Source organism: Aythya ferina (assembly GCF_964211825.1).
Source record: "Aythya ferina genome assembly, chromosome: 2".
In the NCBI taxonomy this organism is placed as follows: Eukaryota; Metazoa; Chordata; class Aves; order Anseriformes; family Anatidae; genus Aythya; species Aythya ferina.
This window is the reverse complement of record NC_140297.1, coordinates 59,785,319-59,812,643: the sequence shown is the minus strand read 5'-3', so window position 1 is coordinate 59,812,643 and position 27,325 is coordinate 59,785,319. Positions and strand designations below refer to the sequence as shown.

Sequence of the window (27,325 nt, the reverse complement as noted above, 5' to 3'; positions counted from 1 at the left end):
CAAATGCTTTCTTATGAGTAATCGAAAGAAACCTTTAGTCAACCACTAGGGAGTCTTTACAGCCTGGCTTCGATTGGAGTCTGAGTGCAGGCCTGTGAGCAGGAGGTGTTTGTAAGCATTTCTAATGGCATTTTGATGTACATGTACAAAATTGATGTCGGAAGGATCATTGTAAAATCCCAAACAGTGGAATATTGAGGACATTTTCAGGTGGCAGTCAGATCCTGGCTGGGTGAGCCCAGTATATTTTCTCATGTCACAGTTGATTAGGTTCACAGGGAAGTGGAAAGAGTAAAAAATTCTCTTATTACTGCAGCAATGCCATATCAGCCTCTTTTCCCTTTGAATGCAACATTAGTTTTTGTCCAGAACTCTAACTGCATTCTACAGTTTGGGGAATTGTAAAGCAGAAACAATTTTCCCAGCTAGGCTGACCTTCACAGTAATGAGAAATGACTGGAATTTCTCTCTATTTCTCTAACATTTGGGGAGAGGGGGTAGGAGAAATGTGTTTGTTTTACCTGATATTATGTTGTGGGCATCTATTTGGCACTTTGAGCCTAATTTTTTTCCATTCAGGAGATTACATGGACTGCTGCACCATCTGACCTAGTAGCCATCCCTCAAGTGTATAGAGAAACAACAGTAATGCACTTTAAACCTTTTGTTATCGCAGCACTGATGACATTTTGTTTGAGCTATTAAATGATTTTTTTTTTTTTCCATGGGGATGGCTATTTTCATTTACTCTTCGGTACTTGTTGAGGTGATGAGCAATGATCTTGAGAAAAGTTAAGATTCATTATAGGCCAGAAAGATGGGGGGGGACTAATGGTGGACATATACACAGGGTGTTCCTTGTGGGGCTGCTACAGTAATGAAAAGCTGACCATCTCTTGGGTGTGAGATGGAAGAAAATTATGCATTTACGTGCAAAACAAATACATACTATGTCCAAAGAGTGTTAAAGAACAGTACACATGGCTAGGAATATGAGTTGTCTCCTTGCTCTTTGTAGATGTTTAGAATAAACCTCTTTCCCTATGAAATCTAAGGCCTCCAGCATTGCATGGTAGTCCAAGCTTGTTCTGGTCTGCAAATGCTGAATTAGCATTGCAGGGGTGTTGATGTACCTGCGGTAGATTTTGTGAAGAAGATTCAATGCAAGGAAGAGCAAAGGCACTACAACAGGGCATTAAATGCAGTAACTCACACAAGGAAATATGAAGGATTGCAGGCATTCTTACACAGCCTATGCTGCAGCCCGTATTACTGCATCTTCATTATGGCAATGACATTAACTAGTCAGGCTTTGGTAGGACTCTGCATGCTCCTCATTGCAGTGTTGACCTGTCATTTAGCATCTGAGATAGTAAAATAGCCAGAAGTTCCTGGAAATGGGCAGAAGTCAAAATATTTCAAATCAAATTGCATCAAAATTCTGACTGCAAATTACTCAAGCATGAAATCTGAGTGGTAATTTCAGGGAATTTGCAAGTATGAAGTGTTTTCCTTTATTTTTTTCTTTGTTATGGCTAGGACAGAGTACTGGAAAGGTTAAAATAACATGGAGGAAACAGGGTTGTTCCCTCTTTTCACTGTGAAGGAATAAAAATTCTCATGACATATCTAGGAGTAGAAGGTTGCGTAAGAATTCAACAGTTTGACTTTATGTCTCTATTTTTACTGTATGTGAAACGCTTGAAGAAGGGAATGCATTCCCTTATTTTGTAGTTACATTTTCCTAATAAATATTTCCATATTATTGCCATGCTGTTAGAACATTTCTTTAACTCTGTGTTAAGGGAGCAGAGTCAAGGGATATTAAATACCATGGTCACGCTGTAACCCGTAGAGTACAATACCTCTTTCACTGTAATTAGTGTGCCCAAAGGAGCCTCTTCTTGAAGTTTTTTAGTCCTCTAACATTAGTGACATGTTATAATATAGACAGGTGACTTTTATTTCTGATCTTCCCCCTCACTCAGAAATATCTGTATGTCTGCAGCTCATTGATTATGAACAAGGACAATAGGAGGAAAAACGCTTGAAATTGCAGGGAACATTTGCTTTGTGTTGTTATAGGCATTACAGGAGGCTTAATTTAGATGCTAGAGTATATGTTATACTCAAACATACTCTAATACTCTAACATACTCTATATGTTAGAGTATTTGGTACTCAGCCTTGCCTTTCTCTTCTGCTCTTTTAAGCCAGATGTTTCTTGAAGCCCTCAGCACCCTATTTTGTGCTCTTTCTATCTGCATTCCTTTACTGCATACATGATTATCGTAAGCGAGAAAGATTTGGTTTCATGTGGCCCCTAAAATGATCAGAAATAAACTAAAGCAAAATCTGAGTTCAGGATGGCTCTGCTGGCTCTTCCCTTCTAGAAAAGGAGAACACAGAAGAGGTAGGAACAAAAGTGTGAAAAGTGCCCTCACATTTGAGTCTAATCTTTTCCAGTAAAACCTCATTCTCAGTTGTAGTATAGTACTGGCCAAAACTGCAAAATCCTAGGAAAGTTGTAATTTAGCAGAATGAGGTTAGATAGTGTTGTGATAGAGAAGAACAGTGAAACACTGCTTGATAGAATGAAGCTCAGATAATGCCTTTGCCTAAAATAGTTATAGAAAATAGAAGATCACCTGAAACACTTCTTTCTTTTAATTATAGTTAACAATGTCCTATTTTGTACATTATTTGCAGTGTCCTGATGTTTGTTTCATACTTCCACCTATGGCTACCTTTTGTGGAGACTTCAATAAAGGACGGCACATTAATTCAAAGATGTTCGATACTGATCAATATTCATTGCAAAGCAACTGCAAACATCTGATCTTCTTTTTTCTATTGACAGCATTAGTCAGGCTTTTTGTCTAGGCCTTAGTCAAACCCTAAGTCTAATACTAATTTCATGCTGGTGTAAATCAAGATCAGCTGTATAGAAGGTCAAGTGCAATGGAAGCATTGTAAGAGAGATTGATCAGACTGTGAATGTTAGAAGTTTGTCTTCCTGGCGCAACTAAAACTTTAACTGTGACTCTTCTATTCTCTGATCTTCTCTTAAACATTCTGAGAAACAGCAGTGGAGCTCTCATTGCAGCACCCTGTTCAGAGCCTTACCTGCCTGGTGACACTAAGCAGTCCTTCATTCAGTAAGGCAGGATCTGGTTTTAGAAACACAAAGCATCACCCTGATTCCAGGACTGGTAAATCAGTGAGTGTCTAGTATTGGCAGTCCTTAGTGAGAGAGGCACTCCCTCAAGCATTTCTTATTTGACTAGAGTGGAAAAGTGTACACTGTATTAAATTTGGCATGCAAGACAAGATATACTCCAACTTTAAAAATAACAGCAATGTCTCCACATCAAGTGCTTTGGGACTTGGATTATACACTTGGCAGTTTTGTGTTTGTTTTTTCTCTCATAAATAGCAGTGACAAATTACTGGGTTAAGAACACATCCAAATAAGAGCAAAAGGTGTTCTATCTCCTGTTTTCTCTCCCTGGTGCACTCTGTATTACTCAGGAACATTGTTATTTCTGTGTGTGACCAGCTACATATGTGAAAATTGATCAGTCAATCTCAAAGCAGTGGACTAAGATTTAATTATGCTGACTAAGAAAGGGACAAAATTGTCCATGATATGCAGGGAAGTTGCCCACAGCTGCTAGGCTACCTTAAGTATTGATGTCACCATCAGCTTTGGGCAATCTTCAAACTGTGGAATGCTTATGGGTGGTCTGCCACAAGGAGGAGGAACGTGAAACATGTGGATGTAGGATTCCAAATACATGAATGGCACAAGGGGGCTATTGGTATCCTGTCTGCCACTGGCAAGTGGAAAAAGCTGAGTCCCACCCTGCTGACAAATTGAAGGATGAGTATTGTGTCCCGCAGCCTCACAGGTTGAGAGTCCTCACACCATGTGTGACTATTTGGAATTCACTCAAAATTCCTAAAATTTTAAGAGGCTGCAGAAGCAGCCAGTGAAAATGAAAGCAGTGTATAAATATTGGAAACAATGTTCATTCCTGACTCTGGGCTGCAGGAGCCAGCTGAATGTCACTGAAAGGTGTAGAGAGGCAGGACACTACTGCTTTCTGCACTACATCTCTACAGGGAACTTCAGCATAACCTTTACTGTGTGATCTCCTAAATGCAAATGATGTTCATAGCAATTATTTTAAGGTTTTTCTTTCCCTCCTACTGCCAGCCAGAAATAATGGCACAACGGTAGAACAAGCATACACTGCACAGAGGCATCCAAGAATGTGTGCCATAAATGTACAGCATGAGCTTGCACCTCACCCTGCCGTAATCACTCAAGTAGCATGTTCCTGTGGAGCTAAACCCTACCCTTCTTTTTGTTAAGAGGGTCCCCTTTTCAGCCTGTCTCCTCCAGCCCAAGACACGAAGTATGTACTCATACTGGGCCTTACTGCCATACCAGTAATTCTGCTTGATTTTTCTTCACTGAATTCGTTCTAGACATGCTACCTCTTTGGGAAGCGTGCAGCCACCAAGTCTGGGCAGCAGTAGGACTGTCTTTCTAGAAAACAGCAGGCTACTAGTCAGCTGAACTGGAAGATTATAGGATTCTTAGGTTGGGAGGAAAAAGAGTAATGCATAAAGCATGTGACAGCATTACCTGCCTCAAAGACAGGCTTGCTCTCAGCCCCACACTTCTTGTTGCAGCATTCGGAGGTTTCTGAAGCTCTAATGATGCTCTTAGCACTTACTCCTCTTCTAGCTGGCTAGAGGCTTTACTGTTTCCTGTTTTTTTTTTTTTTTGTTTTTGTTTTTTTTTTTTTGTTTTTTTTTTGTTTTTTTGTTTGTTTGTTTTTTCTGTTCCGTCATTAAAGTTACTTTTTAAATATATGGGTACTTCCTTTTCACCAATGTAAACTAAAAACTGAAAGCAGAAACACTGTAACTAAGTCTGTTTAACATGAATTACTGTCCTAACTCTGCTTACATGAGTATGCCTAATGTGTAACTCTGAAAAAGAACAAGGAAAAGACAGCTTTAAAAGCTGTCCTTTCAAAGAAATGTTTCCTTACTCAGACTTGACTTATGCTTTAGTCAGTCTTTATTTTAGCTCAGTAATTTTACCTGCCCTCCATCACACTGTGCCTTACTGTGAGAACCAAATCGCAGTGCTTAGCAGTCATATTGGCTGCTCACTGTTGCCAGTTCACAGTTCCACCTGCTCCTACAAAACAAAAATTATAGATGCAGAGTAGGGATAAGTATTGATCTAGAAACACTAATGTAACATTAGTGTTTGAAACACTATTATGAACACACTATGAAACACTAATAAGTAATGATCTAGAAACACTGTCTAAGATCAGAGGCCACTGTACTGAATAAAGTGCAAGCACACGGTCTGTAAAATGTCCACTCCCAAAGGTGGTACAGTGTTGGGAGACAAAGGAATTATGATTATCTCCACTTTACAGATGAAGAAATGAGTTAGTAAGAGATTAACTAGCTTGTCCAAGGTCACTCAGGGAGTCTGACAGGCACAAGGAGACTAGAACCTAGATTTTCTGAGTTCCTGAAGAAGGATCAATCTGTAAGAAATAGTGTCCTATGCTATGTTTCTTAATAAAAGAATCTTGTATTAAAACGTTACAGAAGTAAAAATGCAATTTCTTTACCTTTCAGTTTGATTAATGGATTCTTCACAACATAACAATAAAGCAAGTTCCTTTTATAATATAGAGTATTTGAATCATTTTTTTTTTTTCAGAAAGTAATGATGAAAAAAAAAAAAAAGGAAAAAAAAAAAACACTTTGATTAATTCCAGGTAGATTTTGTTTTGTTTTGTTATTGTTGCTTGGGATTTGTTGTTGTTGTTTGTTTGTTTTGCCAATAACTTCTAGGTATCAAATATATGTTTTTAAAGTGCTAGGATTTGGCATGATGGTGAGCCAACTAGCAAGAGACCACCCTTTATAGATAATATAATAGTAGAACAAATTGAGTTTCCAGAGCTTAATCCTCTAAGAAAAGCTGAAACCAGAGGGGAAAACTTCCACAGTGTTACTCAGCTGGTTCACCCTATTTGATTGCTGGTCAGTACATGAACCCTATTTTAGAAGTGATGTGATTTCTATCTAAAATAAGCTGTTTACAATGTTCTGTGAGCTATTACTGTTTGAATGCTAGTTTCTAAAGTTCTTGAAAGAAGTCTGCATTAAAGCAACATTCAGAAGATTGTAGGATTGTTTTGTATTCTCTCTGAAATAGAATGTGATTTCATCTGCATCAGGCTGATTTACACGGAGTAATTTTGTTGTTTTGCTTTTGAGCATTTTATGAACTCCCAGAGAGATTATTGACCCCTGCTTAAAAAGTTTGTGATGAGAAGATACACCAATAATGGTTCTATTGTTAGTAATAATGACCATAATGGGCATAGATTCAGCTGTTCTTTTTAGGAGATGAAATATTTTCTTTACTCTTTTATAGGCATAAGTAGAGCTTAAAAGCAAAGACATGGGGGTCAGGATTTTCTGAGATTTCTCTTCCAGTATAATATGGCAGTGTACAACAGCTGTGGAAAATAGGATTACAATAAGTCAGGGATGCTCAGGGAAGAACCACCACTAAGGAATAATGTAATGATTAATTTTTAATTATTGTGTCAGAAGCTTACTTATTTGTTAGAAACAAAGGCAAAATTACAACACTTTCCTTATAAAATGGATTGCATTCAGGACTGCTCTTGTATTGTCCACAGGAAATGAACATGTGGTTAAAGCGAAACAGAATGTAAGAATTCCACATGTGCTCAGAGATTGGTCGCAGGTTCCTGAAGAGAAGAGCTGCAAACTCCTGAATCATTAGATACAGACATATTCACACTGACATTTAACTTAATGGTCATTTAACTTAAATATGTAATCTGGGAGCTAGGCTTCCTATATAGTTAGGACTTGGAGGTATGCCCTCTCTCTCTCTGCTTGAATCTAAATTTCTAAGTGATGCATAGATGTGCCCGCAGTAAGACAGTGGGACTCGATGTGCAGCATAGCCAAAAATTGGGAAAAATGCAAAATTTCCTTTGCGGTGAGTCCTGGTACAAGGATGTGCCTTCTGTACATGCCATCCAACTGAGACATTTAAACATGTGCCCAGTTCTCCCTGTGGTCAACGGGAAAATAAAGTTTTCTCTGGAAGATAGCTCAGAAAAGGACCTTGTCTTGTAAACTCTGAATTAGACCCCAGAGCATCCATTTCTCTTTCCAACTATAGAGACAATGAAGGGCGTCTGGCTTTGTAACTTAGTGTCTGAAAGTAGGTATTGGGGGCATTCCCTGAACAGATAGAAAGAAGACAAAGTGTGCCTGCAGTGTGGGCTAGCCCTATTCCCACACAGGCCATTTTTATAGCTTTGTGACAGTATATGGGCTTTAGAGGAGCATTACTGCAAGCTTTTTATTCCTGCAGTAATGTAAGGTATATCAGAATTGTTGTGACACTATTTTGTAAACTAAAAAGAACACTAGTCAAAAAGACTGCATGTTTCTAAGATCATCACATACAGATTAAAGCCTCATCTCTTATGCGATGACTTATGTATGCCTATCATCTTTTCTTCGAGATCTTATACACAGCAGGACTGATGTATAGGCTTCATGAAATGCAGAAAGATGACAGAAATACATAAGTGTTTTGATTTACCTATAGTCTTCTCTGTTCTATTCCTAATATAGTATTTAGTGTTTTTATGATGTCTTATATGCTGTGTGTCTGATTTAAAATAATTATTTCTATAGTCATTCTTTTGATTATGCTTTTTTATTTCAGTACTCTTGTGCTGATATGTTAGAATTAGTTATTTGTTTTATTAGCTCAGCAGTGAGTTGCTTCTGTAAATATAATTCAAGACCTGTTATTTTTACCCTTCTCTTGGTGAGATTAATCTCTCTATACATTTTCTTTACTTGTGTTCTGCTTGGGTAATGGGAACATTCCAAAATGTATATATGACATATTTCTTGTTTTTTCTTTGATATAGCATATCACCTATATTAGGTGGCAGTCTATATTAGGCTGTTATTTGATAGTTAAAATTTATAGAACAACCCTTCATTTCATGTATTTTCTCTTGCACGTTTCTTATACGCACACACACTCAGAGTCATGGATTTCCAGGGCTCAGTCCTAAAGGCAATCAATTCAACTCTGATTTATTTTTTTTGTTTGCTTGTTTCTTACTTACATCCTTTTTTTTTTTTTTTTTTTTCTCAGTTTTCCTTTTATTCCTGTTATCTTTTGTAATTTGGCTTCAAGGGTATTCTTGATGCAGGTTTGGCAAATATGTTCCATGTACAACAGAACTGTGGCATTACTTTCTTATTGCTGCACGATTGTTCTGTAATACTGTAATTTGATCATTTTTCCATCTGTTTTTATGTTTAAGCTTCTGGATGTATAGTGTTAGGGCTTGACTCTTACCTTGCTTACACAGATATAAGCAAAGAGCAGGCATCCTACTGCACTAGGTTTTTTCAAACTTCTATACCCTCTTGCAGAGTAGAGAGTAGCCCAGGTATAATTAGGTTACAGACATTTATCCTACTGCGTTTATTACTACATATCCAGTCTAGAACATCCGTAAAAAACAGTTAGCACTAGACTTAAATCTCAGCAGAATCTTACCTCAAGATGCACCTCCAACATCATCTCTTGAGTTCCCCTGAGTAAAGCACTGCTTTCAGTTTGAGTTCTGTCTAATTAACATATTTTGAAGATTCAGAGGCACCCTGTATTTGGACTGCTCCGTGGGATAGCATGCAGCAGCACATATGATCTCTACTGACTCTCCAACTTCTTTGCCTGAGCAAAGAAGAGGCAATGGCAAGGAAGCAAAAGCATGTTTTAAGTAGTAAGAATACCCTGAAAGGGCTGCTAATATTTGAAAATACATCAGCCTAGCAATCACAAACATGCACACACAACACACACACACAAACAAAACACAAATTAGGCCAGTTGCAGCCATCCTTCCTGGGACTGGAGCCATCCCCAAAAATGGGGGACACACTGCTGGTGATGTTGGGAGTTGGCTGCTACCTGGGCAGTTGCAAGTGGTGTCAAAACTATCTTTGTCCCAGCAGTGACAGCCATGAGAGAGAGCAACAGGCCCCTGGTGCTGCCCAACCTTACCTTTTCCACAACAACCACTTTTACAGATGAGTGGCTGGGGTCCTGCACACATGACTACTCAACTCTGCCCACCAGCCTGGAGGCCAGTTGGTGGCAATCATAAACAAGGGTCCCATAGTACACTGTAATACAGATCTTGTAGCTTGACATACAATTTTTACCCTTGATTTTATTACCTTTAACAGCTATATGATGAGGGTCATTTATATAAGTGAGTCATCTTTCCTGCATAAGAAGGTAGAGTGGTAAGTCTAGAGTGCAAGTAAGTAGTATATGAGTCACTGTAATTCATTTTAAAATAGGGCTTGATAAAATCAAGGTACTATGTGTGACATTTACTACAAGAGCGTGAATAAACAAAAAGCCAGAAGGAATGGAAGGATGCATCAGAGATTTCCCCACCATGGCAAACCAGCAAAGTTGAACCAGTTAATTTATAAACAGCAGCAGATTCAGAAATATGTACTACATGTATGTTCTCCTGGCTCTGCCTTTACCTTATGTAAAGTCAGTCTTAACTTTGATGTAGCCCCTAGTAGTTATTTTTACTACTTATGTGCTTCTTAGTTAAAGGCCTACATCTTAGAATAGCTTTTCTAGTCATTCATTCAAATTGTGATCATTGACTTCTGTGCCTCAGAGGAATTTTTTGGCCTCCATTAATATTACCTGCATGTATGTTATGGCAATGGCTTAACTGCCCAATGTACATACATACATACACCACCACATACTGTGCTACAAAAAGGAAGAAATATTCTACATGCAGATTCACCCTGAAATAAGAAAATTGGATTTAATTTTCATCTTGCCATACTTTGGTAGATATGCATATGTAATCTAGTCCTAATGGACTTTCAGATGTATTATCAAAACAGAAAACAAACAAACAGGATGAAAGAAAGACAGTTTTATTATTCTCATTTTTCAGACAGGAAATTAAAGAAATGAAAATATATGGAAGAATTGGACCCCTAGTGGGATTTCTAGATCTCTACCCAGAGACCCTAATCACAAGACTTCCTTCCTCCTCAAACATAATTATTACTATTTCCATCACATATACTTTGGAAAGTTTTTCATGTTTCCACATGAAATACTAATTTTCTAACCCTGAACTTTCCTTTTAAGCAAAATCAATGAAAAGCTATTGTTGCTTTTATAGATGCCAGAGAGAATTATTACCATCATAGTCAACAATAAAAAAAGATATTTTCACCCTCAGTAGATTGAATTACTGAGAAATAACCTTATAATTACTGTATAAAACACCCTGTTTTAACACTGTTTTTAATATCCATAAAGTTTCTGATTTATTTTTCACAAGCCAGCATTAATGATGTAAATTGGTGCAATTCTGCTGACCTCCAGGGGACTCCACCTGTTAAACTGGCTTTTAAAAGGCACACTGGTTTTGGATGAATATTAGTTAGGAATGAGGAAACCGAGGTCTGGTCTCACTAACACTGGTTTAAATAACCAGAGTAATTTTACAGAATCACAAAGAATCACAGAATTTCTAGGTTGGAAGAGACCTCAAGATCATCGAGTCCAACCTCTGACCTAACGCTAGCAGTCCCCACTAAACCATATCCTTAAGCTCTACATCTAAACGTCTTTTAAAGACTTCCAGGGATGGTGACTCCACCACTTCCCTGGGCAGCCTGTTCCAATGCCTCACAACCCTTTCAGTGAAGAAGTTCTTCCTAACATCTAACCTAAAACTCCCCTGGCTCAACTTAAGCCCATTCCCCCTCGTCCCGTCAGCAGACACGGAACTTCTAACAGTGTACCAGGTAGCTAAACCTGCTTTAAATTTGGTGTTTGTCAAACCAGTGGAGAAGGGACTTCTGATCTTCCCTGGTGGGGGACTCAAAAGTGGAAATGCAAGGGAACCCTTGAGTCATATTGAGCTTGCCAAACAAGCTTGCCTTGGGCCTTGATCCCTGAAGATCTTGGTTCTGATGCCCTAACAACCTGCAGTTCTCAGCTTCTTCATGATCTTTGGGAGAGAGAGGCAATTCCCCCTCAGCAAACTCACATTTCTCTCTTTCATCTACAACCAAAAAAACTGTCTCCTGGAACCATGCAGAAGTAACGACGTCTGGTTTAGTTTAGATAATCTTTTTTGCCTCTTCTAGCTGGTTGGTGTTCACCAGATCTTCCGCAAGTCAGAGTCCTTGTCCATCTCTTTGAGCTGAAAGTAACGGGATTGTTACCTGCCTGCTGATCCCTTTTCTGTTTGTCTGTTTTTTCTTGGCATGGTGAGAAACCAGGCGAGTGCTCTGCGGTTTGTGTTTGGTTCATACTGCCTCTTAATAATCAGTGGGCTTATGTTCAAGCCTGATAGAAATGAACATGGCGTGCTGAAATTAGGGAAACTGTATCTGTTTAAACAAACTTTGAAGATATTCTCATTAACTCTCAAGGAAAGCTAAAGCTGAGCATTAAAGTACTTTGAAGCAGAATAATAGGAGAGGAATGTGGGAGAGGAAAAAAAGCAACAGGGACTCATTCATCACAAGTAAAATTTACTGTGAAATTTCTCTTTTCAAGGGGATGTACTCAGCATTAAGTTCTGAAAGCAAATAGCACATATCTTGTATTTTTTAAGGAGTTTTTTGTTTGTTTTGGTTTTTATTTTATAATTATTATTGCATGTACAAGTAATATGAATGATAGGTGTAGTTGAGTCCTGTCTTAATTGCAGTTGGTCTACATTCATCACAGTTTCTGCATTCTTTGAAGTGCACTAGAACAACCATATTTTCTGACTGGATTGCCTGGGGAAAAAAAAAAAAAAAAAAAAAAAGTTTTGATCCTTGTCTTACCCCTTCTACTGACAGAATTACCAGTGCACCCACCTATACCAATGGGTACAAAGAGATCCACAGACTGCACATTTTCCAAAAAAATATTTTGGCAAATAGTTAGAAATACATATATGTTCTTCTCTTGCCAAAAATGGATGAGATTAGGAAAATGGCATGTAAGAATTATTTCTTTGAAGTATTTCCATGCAATCACAAAACACCTGTCTGTGAGGGTGATCCATTTTAAATTTTCTTTTAAGACATCATTTTGTTCTGAACTAAATGTTTTGGGTGACCTACAGTTTATCCCCCACTTTTTTTTTTTCATTCCAGGTCTACCTGAGCTGTGTTTTGTTATTGTTTTGGGGCTTTTTCTGAGGGGGTGAGTAGAGTTTTTGGAGGGGATTTTTGAGTCTGCAAATAGAAAAATCCATTCATTTCACAGCTGTAGGTATAAATGTTTCGAATGTTTTGATTTCTGATTTCAGTTGATGGCTTCTGTAATATACAGTGGCCTAAATACCAAAATTAAAAATAAAAATAATTAAAAAAAAAAAAAGGTCCTCTGGTGCAAATATTTGATCTAAATAAAATATCAGTTTAATTATCTATTTCCAGAATTTCACATAAGAGTGTCATTCCCCTCTTACAGCAGATGTGAAACCTATAAGAAATTAAAGGGGCTGATTCTGATAGTCGTTACCTCTGTTTTACTAAACTACAACTCTACTAACCTTATTAAATTACACCACATTTATAACAGTGTGGAGAGAAATCAGGATCAGACCAAGAACATAAAACTTGCCTTATTTTTAGCACACAAACAAAAAAGAAAAAAAGAAAGAAAAAAAAACTTGTTTTGTAAAGCACAAGAATTGCTACAGGGCCCATAAATATTTTGTGAATCTGGTCAACAGATAAAAGTAGAAAATACTTAGAACATGAAGGAATTCATCTGTCTGTCTATTGACAGTGCCTTATGGAAGAACAAGAGTCTAGGTACAATAAGGCAATAATGAATTTAATGAAAAAGCTACAGACATTCCGGTTGTAAGCTGAGCTGCTGCTGAAAAAGATAGTACATATTTTTGCCCATATAGCAGAATTCCTTGGCTGAATGTCTATGAGTAGATTTCCATTGATAATAAATATGGAGGAAATTATTTATTGTAAATGGTAATTAGACTTTCCCCGGGCTATGCATTCAGCCAGTAGCAGATACTGAATAATAACACAGGCATTATTTCTGACATTCTTCATACGAAAAAGAGGATGATAGGAACTAAATCTTGTCATGACTTTTGTTTAAAATACAGTGCTATCAGCATAGGGGCAAATTAATATTTGCATGTGATTTTGTGTAATTGCATGTATAACATGGGGTGCGTCACATCCCATCTTTGTGAAGCACACAGATCACAGTCACAAGAACATGCTAACACACACTCTTGAGGTCGCTCAGGATTGTGTTAGAACTTGCTTGCAGTCTAACTTCAACCAGTCCTTGCAGAATCTCAGCCTTAGATTTTAACCAATTTGGAATTGATCCTTGCAGGAAAAAAAAAAAAAAAAAAAAAAAAAAACCTCAGTTTATACTTGCAGTCATCACTCACATTCAGCTACCAGCAGTTCTTCTGTTACCTCAAGCAATATGGAGCTATGCTTTTGTTATAAGAGGATCTCAGTTTCATATACCCTCTTGCCATCAATTTATAGTGCCTAGCACCGTGGCAATTGCAAAGACCTCAGAAACAATACATTGCTAGCCTATATGTTTTTAATTATATTTCCAAGTTTCATTTGCTGTTGGCAACTTGATGTTATTTTGATTTTGCTGAGGTGAAATATATGAGTTTCAAATACAGCTTTGAAATTGATTAGGAATTAATATGGCAGCATTACAGATGCAGTAGATTTAGGGCTGCTTTTGCAGCTCTGCACGAACTCCCATATGGAAAAACTATTGTGACCAGACCCAGAGTGACTTGAACAAAGTGGCTGAGACTGGAGACAGGAGATCAGAGAAAAAAAAATAAATAAGTAAAAGCAGAGGGAAAGTCTAGCATGGTGTAAAAGGGACACATGCATAACACAAACACACAGAAAACTACAGAAGCAAACAACAACAACAACAACAACAACAACAACAACAACAAAAACACAACACGAGTCATAACATAGAAAGGTGGGACTAGGTGGATTGGAGGGGTGGGGGGGCGGGAGGGAGATTAAGCTTTCAAGGCAAACAGTAATTTTAAAATAACTCGTATAACTGGTAAATGAGTTCTCTGCACCTCTCAGGAGAACATTGACAAAATTAAACCTGGAATCCCCCAGTTGCAGCTGAGCTCAGCCCAGCCCCACGCAGCACACATGAGCATGTTCTGGCAGCGCTGCTTCTTAAAGCAGGGCTTGGAGCTCAGCTGGGGAGTAGGATTCTTGCTGACACTGAATCAGATGGAAGTGCCTGGGAGGGAATGTCTCAAATGTGGCTGCATTACACTATTAACCCTTCTGCCTTTCTTTTTCTGTAGGAGGTACATTAAGGGCACAATTTTTGTCATATTAAATACGCAGCTGTTACCAGGGTACATGTAGCTCTATGTACACAGCAGGACTATTCATGAGAAACAGAACAATGTGCGTGTGTATGTAGAACAATGTTTTTTAACCCGTATTCTGTCTTGTGTCAGCTGGTGGCTTCTTACATTTACAGACAAATTAAGCCCTTCCAAAGGTGAATGTGGCAGAAGGTTGCTAGCATCTGAGTGGCAATACATTCACCTCATGCTGTTGCCTTCACACACGTGAAGGGGGAGCAGAGGTTCAGAAGTGGTCCTTGCTCTGTCTTTAGAAAGGAGTAGCAGCAGTAACTCCCCCATGGACACACAGACAGAAAGCAGTTGAATGAAGTCACATTCTTAGTCCATCACTGGACATTCTGAACTGTAATAAAATACTAAAATACTGCAAGAAGAAAAACATTAACAATGTCCTGCTTAGCATCCATTTTTTGCATGCCTGCTCCTCTCACACAGACTTCCAATTAGGTTACTTGGTTTTAGTGGCTATCACTCACCTCTTATATTGACTTTATTAGAACTGTGATGTTGTCTTCAAGGTTTTCAAATGAAACACTTCTTTCAACTTTGTTCACACTTCTCAAATCTCTTTGTATACTGAGATTTCTTCAAAACTCAAATGTCTAATTAAAAATCAGTTTCTCAACTGACTTGAAAGCTCATATATCCTCCACACAAACCTGAAAAATAGAGAGAGAACTTCTCAAACACATGGCACCAATTATAGTGTTACAGTCATTTTGACTGGGGTGAACTGATGTTACTGCAGAGGATTAAATCCTTCCCACTTTCTAGATGCGTAGATTCAGAATCAGATCTGGATTTTGGACTGATCTGTATCTTTGCCAGCAACCTTTGCAATGCACTCAGAAGTCATCTGCACCGTTCTTCCAACTTTTTGTCAGATTGATGAATCTAGTACGGCCAAGCCAAGAGCTGAAAGCAGCAAACAGAAAAATATGCCACATCATTCCACTTAGAGATCTGATCTTGCTTACATTCAAGTCAGTGAGGCTTCACTGTAAGCATTTGCCTTACATGGAAACAGACCTTTTCAGTGATGTTATTGCATTATAAATAAATGAACGAATCCTGATGTATTTCCTGCTTCAAAAATGAGGGTCTTTGCAGAGCACCTGGCTTAGAATTTTTAAAGAAGCCTTTATAAGTTCTCAGTCAGAAATGTGTCCCTAAGTATTAAGTAGGATTTATTCTTCAAAAGGCAAAAGAGGAAGTCTGCACCTAAAAGTGTGTTTTTTTAAATGAATATTCAAATAAACCATTCCAGGCATGTGTGCCATGATTGTATATTGTATTGTAAAACAAGATTTTCAGAAAGGTTTTCTCAAATACACAATGTGAAGTCTCATATTTTCATGGTGTGACCTCACATGGCATTTTTAACTTTTATAGGTTTGTTACCCTTTATATATGCAAATAGTCACATTTACATGTGCACGTGCCATTCACACATCCAAATTAAAGGCAAATAAATGTTTTAGATTAAGGAGATTAATTTGTGGTGTCTCACGGTTGATACACTTTCTACAGAGGCTAGATCACTGAGACCCAAGTGCTGGGCTCTTATCCAAGAAGACAGATGGCAATTTCCGTTTGATAAGAGTTCATTTTTTTTTAGCAGCAAGGGAGCCCTGAAGTAACCATTTTTCTTGTGGGGAAAGCATCTTTCAGAAACCAGATAAATCATTCTAAAATAGACAAACACAGGAACCGAAGAACTAATCAACCTGAAATGAGCTGAGTTGCAAGCCTTTTCAGAAAGTTTAGGACATGCTCTTTGCTTTCATCCTTGTCACACATGGGAACTACTTCAGAAAATTAGAGAATTCAGATTTTTTTTTTTAAATATTCTTTCCTCTATCATGACCACCGATACAATTTATGGTTACTACTGTTGTAAAATTTCATCAAGCCAGATGAGGTAAATTCCTTATATTTACTGCATGTTTACGTGATGTACAAAATATACAATTATAAATGTTTTACAGAGTGCTTAAATATATTGGCAGCTTGCCATACTCGGTGAAGATGACTGATAATTTAAATCTGGAGCAGTGTGTGTCAGCTGGTATGGATCAGGAATATTTTGTACTTGTAAATGAAAGTGCTAAATGTGACATCTGGAAACCCACAGAACTGGGTCTGTGGGTAGTCTCCAAGTACTGACCAATTGCTAAAGGAGTCAGCTGCTCTTTATACTTATATATATTTACAATATTTCTAATATCTTAGTTGCCTTTCTGTACATACATGCTTATTTTTCTCCTCTTCTCTTAAATATAAAAGACATAAGCTCAGACATGATGACACCTTCCACTTTATCTCATAGGATTAGACCCAAATAGGATCCCTTTCATCTCTTTTCTCTCCATCACTAATGGAGCAGGAATGAAAATGGCTAGGGTGGTTTCCACTCACTCCTTGACTCCGTCCTAATATCTTCTTCATTATTCATGTTGCCAGTAGTTTTTTCCTGGAGATCTGGGAATGAAGTCTGCTTTTCATTTGCTTTGCCATGGCTCTCTTAAAAATATGTCTTTTTTGATAGTGTAAATTTTTATTGCAGTTTTTTTAGACTGGTTCCAATTTGACCAGCTTCTTGACACAATACTGTGAGAAATTTTGTGCATCCTCCTCTCTCCATGCCATATCAGGGTACACATGAGTGCTGCGTGCTTCCCATCACCCCATGTCGCGTCACTTTGCATTGAATCAAGTCATGTCGCATCAGTGATACTGCTATCAGTACTTATTGCTGATAGAAAATTCAGCATAGATTTAGACAGCAAATAGCTCAGCCACAATAAATGTATATAATGAGCACATTAAGTATCTGTGAGAACCAGATATTTTAAGTGTCTCTGGCAGTCAGTGCTTTCAGATATTCCAGAATCCTTGTCTGTAAAATGTATTTGACACATAAATATCTGATATATGTGTGTATAGTAAAATGTCTGTCTCAGCAACCTATTTAGAACTCTAACCATCTGCAAGCATTTGCAAATGTAGACCTGTGCAGTTCTGAAACATTCACACACTATCATATGGGTCTGGTTATTATAACTATATTGTATAGTATAGGATATAAGCTGATTGTATCCCAACGCTAGAAATAACAATTGTTGACAGATATATTTTCTTCTAATTTGGGATTTGCTTCAAACATTTGCCTGCTGGGGCATATTTTTGAAGAGTTATGCATGATTAAGCTCAATGACAGACATTTTATTGGACATTTGACCATGTTCACTTATAAAAGCTAAATGTTGTAATTATCCTATTATATAAACTAAAGAGAAAGTTGGGGGGAGGGTCAAAATAATAATAATAATAATAATAATAATAATAAAAGTCTCTTACTGTAATCTGAAACATACAGAGTCCCCAAAGTGTTTGACCATAGTATACTTCTATATAAAACTAACTCACTTTATTTTATGTTGCTTATGTTACTTTCAATGTTACATCATATTATTGATTTTTGCTTTCATTTCTTGGGATCTGCATCCTCACAAATTTATTGAAAATATGACTTATTTTTGCTTAAGAACTAAAGATAAATTAAGCATGCAGAACTCAAGCACCTGTAGTTGAAAAAATTAGCTGCAAAATTCTATATAAAGGCTAAGTGGTCTTCTTACTGTTGATTGTTATAAGTATTTACTTGCCAGTTATCCCTGTGACATCTAGGTGTTTTCCCAGGATTAAACTGAAGCATTCTTTCCAGTGTCTTTTTTTTTTTTTTTTTTTTAATTCTTTTGGGAATTTTGAGATGTAGTGTAGGTCTAGGGAGCAATCAATTGGTACAAGGTATACATGCATATTGAAAAGAATTAGGAATATAACCAGCAATTAGGAATATAATATCAATGCAATGCAATGAATTTACCAGAAGAGCCACTAGGGACATCCAGGAAAAGTGTACTCACATCAACTCATTCATGTTTAGAAACCAAGTATATGGGCATTGAGGTTGGAATGGTCTGCTTCTACACCTTCAAGGTGTTGAAGATATTTTCGTACTCTTGTTATTAGATATAGTGTGCAGTGACTGGAAGGGGATACAGGTGGGTTAGCCTGGGCCCACCCTGCTGCTCACTCACTACCTCCGTGGGATGGAGGTGAAAAATAAGATGAGAAAGCTTATAGCTCAAGATAGAGAAAGGGAGACTGCTTACCAATTACTGTAATGGACAAAACAGACTCAACTTGTGGAAAAATAATTTGTTTCATTTAAAATAGACTGAGAAACAAAAAGGCAAACACTAAAGCAACAACTTTCCTTCCCCCTCTCCCAGGCTCAACAATATTCCTTCACTCCTGACTCCTTCTATTCTACCCCAGCAGTGAAGGGGGATGAGAGGTTATGGTCAGTCCATAACTGCTGCTCCTTCCTCTTCACACTTTCCCACTGCTCTGGCATATGCTCTCCAAAGGTTGCAGATGCCATTATGAAATATCCATCTGCTCCAACATGGAGTCCTCCAAGGACAGCAGTGCTCCTGCAGGTAGAGACCTGCCCCACTGTGGAGCACCTCCACCTCCTGCTTCCTCTGAGCTTGGTGTTCCCTCATGTTTTCCTCTTCTTCCACTCCTCTTCTGCAGCTCCCTCACTACTGAAACCCTGACACCTACACACAATACAGATGGTAATGCCAAGCACAGTAACAAAATTAAATTGTGCCAGGGGAGGTTTAGGTTGGATATTAGGAAGAACTTCTTTACCAAAAGGGTTGTTAGGTATTGGAATAGGCTGCCCAGGGAAGTGGTTGAGTCACCATCCCTGGAGGTCTTCAAAAGACGTTTAGATACAGAGCTTAGGATATGGTGATATGGTTTAGTGGAGAACTTGTTAGTGTTAGGTCAGAGGCTGGACTAGGTGATCTTGGAGGTCTCTTCCAACCTAGATGATTCTGTGATTCTGTGAAAGTTGGCACCCTCAGAAGCCTATGCCCATTTTGAAACAGTCTTCTTAAGTCCAAATGACTGCTGAATCTGTCTCACAAGCTGCTGTGAAAAAAAATGTGAATAAAACCCACTAGATTTTAATGTGTAGTTCTTCTCATAATCTAAACAGATAAAATTCACTTAGGTTCTTAGGTAAGGGTTCATGTAAAAGCAAATGCAATGCTAATAAAAATTCATTTTTCACATAGTCTGAATAGAAAATTGTCATGTGTTTCTGATTGAAAGCCATTGCTAAATTCTTCTCAACTTCTAAGGTGTATTTAAATTAGAGTTTTTCTGTCCCTTGAAGAACATTGGTTTAGGTAAATGTAGCTGATCTTGAGTGAAGCTTCCTACAGAAAGGGTTGTCTGAGAATATAAGAAATCACAGAATCACACAATTGTAGGGGTAGGAAGGGACCTCGAAAGATCATCATGTCCAACCCCCTGCCAAAGCAGGTTCCTTAGAGCAGGCTGCCCAGGTAGGTGTCCAGATGGGCCTTGAATATCTCCAGAGCAGGAGACTCCACAACCTTCCTGGGCAGCCTGTTCCAGTGCTAAATGGAGGTTCTATCAGTCCCCAGTCAAATATACTGTTTTTCTATACTAATTTCATCACTAAGAGGTATCCAGAAATATCAGAATTTTAAAAGCCTTCCTGAAAAACACAGATACTTTTTGTAAAATTAAGTTACACCTGCTGTTATTCCACAATATGTCTCTCCCTTCTCTGTTACCACATTCAGATAGCATATCTTCACTCTTAGGCTCTCATAAACATACTTTAGAAAACCCACAACATATAACTTTATTCTTAAACTGGCACTACATAAAGTGATCTTACCTTTCAGGTTATAGTCTGTCTTTCTCATGTGTTACTCTGGTATTCTGAAATGTTTTGACTTTTCATTTTATCAGCCAAACCATTTGTTTTTTCTCTGTACATTTGTTGAATGAGTGATACTGTAATCAGTGAAACTGGTTCTTTGCTTGCCAAATGAATGGAATGAAAGTTCGGTAGGATAAGCCCTCTAAAGAGAAATGTAAAATTGCTGCCTAGGCTATCAAATCCAATGTTGTATTCAACAATGCAGGACAGTTTTTCAGTTTCTCACAGTAATTTTACCAAGATACTAAGTTGGTTGGCTTTGGAGGGAAAAAAAAAAAAAAAAAAAAAAAAAAGGGGGGGGGAGAGAAATAGGAAGAAAAAAAGAAGGAGAAAAAAATTACTTGTGGCATTCAAGAAGCTACTTACATCATTGACTCTACTACACTTCTGTTGATATTTTGCTTTTAGAAGACTATTTTTTAAACCTAACAACTCTCACATCACATCAGTTTTAGGATCTTTAAAGTAGCACCTCTTTCATTCCCCTGTCGTTACGTACAGGGTAGTTTTATTTGTGTGAGTTCATTTGTGTGAGGTAGTTTATTTGTGTGAGCAGTGGAATGGCTTCTGTTTAATGCTGAGGTAGAGCAGAAAAACTTTCCTTCAAACGTTCAGCTTTGGGAAGTCAGAAAAATGTACTGAAGCTACTCTCGTTATTATGAGATTCTTCATCATAAAGTTTGCTTCTTCAAATAATCTTGTCATTAGCAGAGGCATCCTCGAGAAGGCTGACCTGTCACTTTAAACTAAGATCACTATTACCTGTTGTTATGGTTGGGGGCAGAAATTTGGGCACTGGAATTGACAGAATCACAGAATCACAGAATTTTCTAGGTTGGAAGAGACCTCAAGGTCATCGAGTCCAACCTCCAACCTAACGCTAACAGCCCTCCACTAAACCATATCCCTAAGCTCTACATCTAAGCGTCTTTTGAAGACTTCCAGGGATGGTGACTCCACCACTTCCCTGGGCAGCCTGTTCCAATGCCTCACAACCCTTTCTGTAAAGAAGTTAGCCTTCCAAATGAAACCATTATTTAAATACAGAAACAAAATGGGAAGATTCTTTGTGAGATCTTTCATAATATAGTTCTAATATTTAAAGCAAATGTTCTTAGGGATCCAACCTGCATTAAGAAATGGCATAAACCTCTCAAGTCAGAGATTTTATATTTAAAAGAAGAGCAAGATACAATATGTCAGAAGTTATCCTGAGGTCCAGATGTAATGAAATGAGATGGATTTCTCCATACCCAATCTGTTCTTGATATAGAAGGGGTCAGTTTAGTAGAGCATAACTTGCAGTCAACAGCTTCCCAAAGCACTCAAATAAAAATGCATCTTCTCTTTTTAATCAGACTTACGAAGGGATGGTTTATATGCGTTTGGAAGTCTCTTACCCTGTGAGTTGGCCCATTCACTGTGATTTTTCCTGGAATATAGTACTACCCAGGGTACCTATGCATATCATAGCCTCTGCCATCATTTTTAATAAGTAGCTTATCTCTGTGATGCAACTAAAAGCAATCCTGAGTGTCTCCAGGGTTTGTTGTAATTAAATTTTATTGTTGTATTTGAAAATGTACAGTTTTTGAAAACTGGAGCAAGAAAAATGGAAAGAAGATTCTAGGAGATGACAGTCTGATTTTTAACAGGCTTTAACCCTTTGTAGTTTACTTACAAGCTTGCTTATGATCCCAAATAACTGTTCCTATATGCTATGGAAGCTTTAAACTATAGCCACCAGTATATTAGCTGATGTCAGATAACCATGCAAAGATTATTATTTATACCTACCGTCAAATCCTGCAGGATCATAGGTGCAGTAATTTGTGGGTGCCTAACAAGACAGCCTTTTCTGAAAGTCCTATAATCTGGCTGCTGCCACTTTCTTCTCCAAGCATTTACAGCTAGTAACACTGGTTATTCCAAGTCCCACTGATGGCCATGAAGTGGTATAGAGGAGGCAAAGTTTACCAACTTCTAGTTTGTGCAATAAAGAAATTTCACTGTTTTGAACAGCAGACTGAGTAGTTTATCTATTCTGTTATCTGGCATTACACTGCTGTGCTCAGACAACACCACCCAAGTCACTGAGGAGTGCATTCACCTACATTTGGGCTCACACCCTGTGCAGTCAGTGCAATTGCCTACACTCTACATTCAGGGACTGAGCTTTGCCTTGGTCATTGCGCCCATCTCTGCTCTTTTCAAATCTCATCAAGACTGCTAATCAAACAGTCATTACAGTTTTCCCCTTTGTGCTTTATTCCCGCTTGGTTTTCTTCCCATGGAGTGAAGCAGGCTGGTTTTGGAGCACAACATAGCATTTTTTTTCCAAATCAAAATATTTTCTCCAACAAAGTCATCTTTTCTGTCTAGAGTTCCTACTAATCTTTATTTAGTTATTTACTTTACAATTTCTAGAGGGATTAGATGTGCCCAAGGCACCCCTTTAGGCAACACTTTATATCAAGGTTCCATTTATAAATACTTCATGAAGGGGTAATGAATGATTAATAGATGTTTTAATGTATGACCAATCAATTGTTGTAGATTTCATAATGTCCAACAGACAAGTAGGTTTCTTATAAGCATACATTATAACCATATCTGACATCTTCTACTGATGGGCTTCTAAACATCTATAACATACACACTACTCATATCTGTAACATGCTTAAAACATCTACTAATCGCTGATTAATTTTTTATAGCCTATTTTGAAGCAGAGCTTGTCTTAGAGCACATCCCTTGCTGGTGTCTGTGACTCTCCATTTCTATAGGATTGTAAATTTTCTTTTCATGTTAAGACTCAGAAATTCTTTTAATTTGAGCTCAAATGTCAAGTTTTCCTGTGTTAGTTTGTGTGTTTTCACATCAGCTTAAGAAAAAGAGCCTTTGCTGTCGCAATACTTCTTTCCCCATTAAACTTCTATCTGCTTTACTCCACTATTTCCCCATTAAACTTCTGTCTACTTTACTCCACTATTGTGCATTTGCAAGCTCTGCTAAAATGCAATGATTCTTAGGGAGCAAACCCACTCTTTGCTATATTTTCAGCCTGTTGAATTCAGTTTCTCTGATTGGTGTCAGGGGTGATGTCTCCCAGTGTTTTTGTTTGTTTTTTTTTGGTCATCCCTGTGTACTTGGTTCAAAATTCTCAGAAAAGGATGGGGAAATACAAACCTTACAATGATCCAGTAAATGAGCCATTTCCCAGAGGATGTTTCATTCCAACAGGGGAGTACACCTGTCACATCTGATAAACCCAAGTGCTGATATGAGTGTACCTCCCTGGTATTCCTAGCACCACCTGAATGGCTTTTCACTAAGGTGAAAGCCATGAGTGTGCTCTGTGCTTTATATAGAACACCCAGGTAGAAGAGACTAAGAGGGCATTACAGCTCACTTTCTGAAAACTTTTGTCAGTCTTGTAATTAATCATTTGCAGTTGAGAAACAGTAGTTTGCTTAGTATCTTTCTTGTAGATTTTGCAAATGGAAATAGACATTTTTGAATTTGTAGCTGATTTATACTGAACTGATTTACCTAGACATTGAGACCAGATCTTTAGTTATATAAATTAAAAGGAAATGTTTTTAATTTGTTGTTGTTGTTTTTCATTTCTGGAGTCATTGGTTAGTCCCTGTTTTGAATATTACCAGGCAAACATTCTACTCCCCTTCAAATCAAATGCTATTTTTTCAGTGATTGCTGTTAACAGCAGGATTAAGCTGCTACACTTGTAGCATTAGATTGTTGAATCTAAAGGAATACAATAGGCATAACTCAAGAAAATTTGGAAAAATGCACAAAAATAAAAGAGTTTTATTCTTCAATATCAACATTGAATGTCTTTTTTTTTTTTTTAAAGCATTCATTGTCAAAGAGACAAAAACATCATAACATCTCAAAACTGCTTAATCTTTTGAAGTACAAAGGGCTTTTTGTCCCCATGTAAGCACAATCACCTGTACGTTATCCAATTAGCACTCTGTTTCTGTGTTTATCAGAGGTTTCACCATGATTTTTCTTTCTTTTTTTCAGCTGGTTAATAATCCACTAGCAAGTCAAGCAGCAGCGGCTGCAGCAGCAGCAGCCATGGGCTCAATAGCAAGCTCCCAGGCCTTTGGCAATGCCCTCTCCAGTCTTCAGGGGGTCACAGGTCAACTCGTCACTAATGCACAAGGACAGGTGAGTAGAAGATGGAGATAACAGTGAATTCTGATGGCAGGCTGATCTTGGGGGGAAAAAATGAATTCTGCTTGTATGACAGCAATATAAAAGTTCACATATTGAAGATAAATAAATATTAATTTACTAGACAAGGTAAGAAATGGAAAGTCTAAGAACTGGAAAGAAGTTAGGAGCTGTTAGAAAAAGCTTTTTCAAAACAGAAAAGGATTGGTTTTGTTTGTTTGTTTTTAAATCCAGCCTTTAGAAAACATCATAATAGTGCGATAATATGGTTATTTAAAAGCCCAGTAACCTTGTGATTCTTAACAAATGTACCAGCTTTCTTCTTCTATTTATGTAGGCCTAATGACAGACAGGTATTAAATATTTTCAGTAAAGGAACATCAATTAAATCATAATGAAGTATCCATGATGGATTTAACTGGGTGGCTTACTTGTTTGCTTGTTAATTAAATTAAACAATTTGCAATGAATATGCCAGTCTGTAATGCAAATTTAGGAGAAACGTTTGTTCCAGAATTTTTCAAACAGAAATTTGAACAAGGTTTAGAGTGTATCTAAAAGATAAATTGTGCATATTGTGTAAATACTATGTAAAAGCGTGTACCACCTGCATTTGGGAGGTGTTTAATTGTTATGAAGTATTTCAGTTTTGGTCTTAATATGTTGCAGAAAGATATGTATCTGAATTCATATAAGTAAATAACTCCATTGATGCAACGTTCTTAAGTAGCTTTCATATTGTGGCCACTGTCATTCTTTATTCCAGGTACCAGAAATTAAATTAACACAAACACTTTTTTCACATAAAGACATTGTAACAGATCTGTGAATATAACTTAAAACTGGACCAGGTAACTGAGTAATTTGTATGTCATTATTCTATATCTGGAGAATTAGGTGTACAGTAATACCAGCAGTGCTTATGTGGATGTTAGGCCCTGTAAACATTTATTGCAATGATGCAGCTAGTGTAATATATGAAAGGTTAGTTTCTACTCTCACTATTTACTGTGGAAGGAAAAAAAGCATGAAGAATATGTTTTTTCCAATAATTTTCTATCATCATGTTATTTGATTGGAACAGAGGCTACATTTTCAGTTTGGGCCCATTAAAAATAAAAGACAGCATGTTATAGAATCCACCCTCTTTTTTGACATAATACATAAACGAAGATGCATCCTGAGCTTTACTATCCCCTTCCAAGTCCCAGGAAAAAAAAAAATGCTGACCTTGTTATATTTACTGGGTGGGTGCAGAATTGTTCCATCACTACCCCGAGGGTTGAACGATGGAGCTTGTCAAAGTGAGGCCTTATCTAATGAATCATCTTATCGCAGGTGCACACCACACATATTAAAGGAGGATTGTATGAACAATGTGCCCTCTACAATAACCTTTCAATGTCTACTTTAACCCTTGTTTCAATCCCTTTTCATCAAAGGATCATTTTATGCAGCCAGCTTTAAATGGAGGCTCTCAAAAGCCTATTAAGATTTCTGGAGGGATGGGGTATTGGTTTGAAAGAAAAGTTGGTTATAATGCCTATAACTCATAGTCAGATCAGCTCCAACCCAGAAGCCTGCTTGTCTCTGTCTGTGCTCCAGAAGTGGTTCACAATCACCTCTCATATGAGGCACTTGGCACCAATGTGCATTGTAAGAGCTGAAGATACAAACCCAGACTAGTAGTTCAGCAGTTTTTCCCTTATGTGTTCTCCACAGAAAACATAAAGTATGGACACTCATTGAATGCTTAAAAAAAAAAAAATCCTACATAAAATCAAGTTACAAATTCAGTCAGACCGAGTCTTGTTTATTCTACACAAAACATGAAGTCCTGCAATTCCACAGGTTGCAGATAAAGAGAAGACAAAGGAAGAATCTTCCTCTATTGTAGGATAAAATTACAGAATCTGTCTGCCTAGCTCTTTTTAAAAGGGGTTATATTTTTATAAGCTGTTTTTACAAATGTTCCTTGACTCAGTACTGGAGACCTCACTGCAATATATATAAATATTAACTGTGCAACATAAAACCCTATTTTTACAATAATATTACAATATTCAGCATAAAGCCATATTTTTACATTCCGTACAAATGAAAAACACGCGAACGAACAAACAAACAAACAAAAAAAAACATAGCAACTAAACAAGAACTGAAAGGTACATTTCTTCAAAATTGGGAGTGTAAGTGAATTGGGATGCCTCCATTTTTTAATGATCTACTAGGAGTCGTTAAGGAGCTGTATTTCCATGATATGTTAAGAATCTGCCATTTGAAAATTGCCTCCTTCAAAGAATCACAAGTGTGACACCCGGAAATCCCTCTTGAAAATACAAGGCTGGATGACTTACCAGACTGTTCCTATGTGCAATCTTTGTCGTTATATGCTGCTCCTTCTATAGGAAGTCAAGGCTTGTAAATGTCCATCTGTCTGACTAAATATATGGTGATCAGTAATCCCAGGAGACATGAAGCTGTAGGTCAAATCCAAGATCCTCTGGCAAATTTAGGGAAATGATCTTTTAAATGACATATGGTATGGCCTTAATTCCCAGTAGTCTAGGAGTCCTTACAATCCAAATAGCAAAATTATATATATTAACAAATATTTGTATAGCATATTTGTTATTAATTTAATTATTGATTTCACAGTGAAGGTATGATTTTTTTTTCCTTT

General features: G+C 37.5%; 1 protein-coding gene across 2 annotated transcripts in view; it reads left to right on the top strand.

The window, feature by feature from the left end:
• Positions 1-27,325, top strand: part of POU6F2 (POU class 6 homeobox 2) — a 308,147-nt gene that overhangs the window by 222,555 nt on the left and 58,267 nt on the right. For both annotated transcript variants that reach the window (XM_084509804.1, XM_084509803.1), the window contains exon 6: positions 24,490-24,636. In XM_084509804.1, the coding sequence (XP_084365930.1) occupies positions 24,490-24,636 (147 nt within the window). The remainder of the gene's footprint in view (positions 1-24,489; positions 24,637-27,325) is intronic.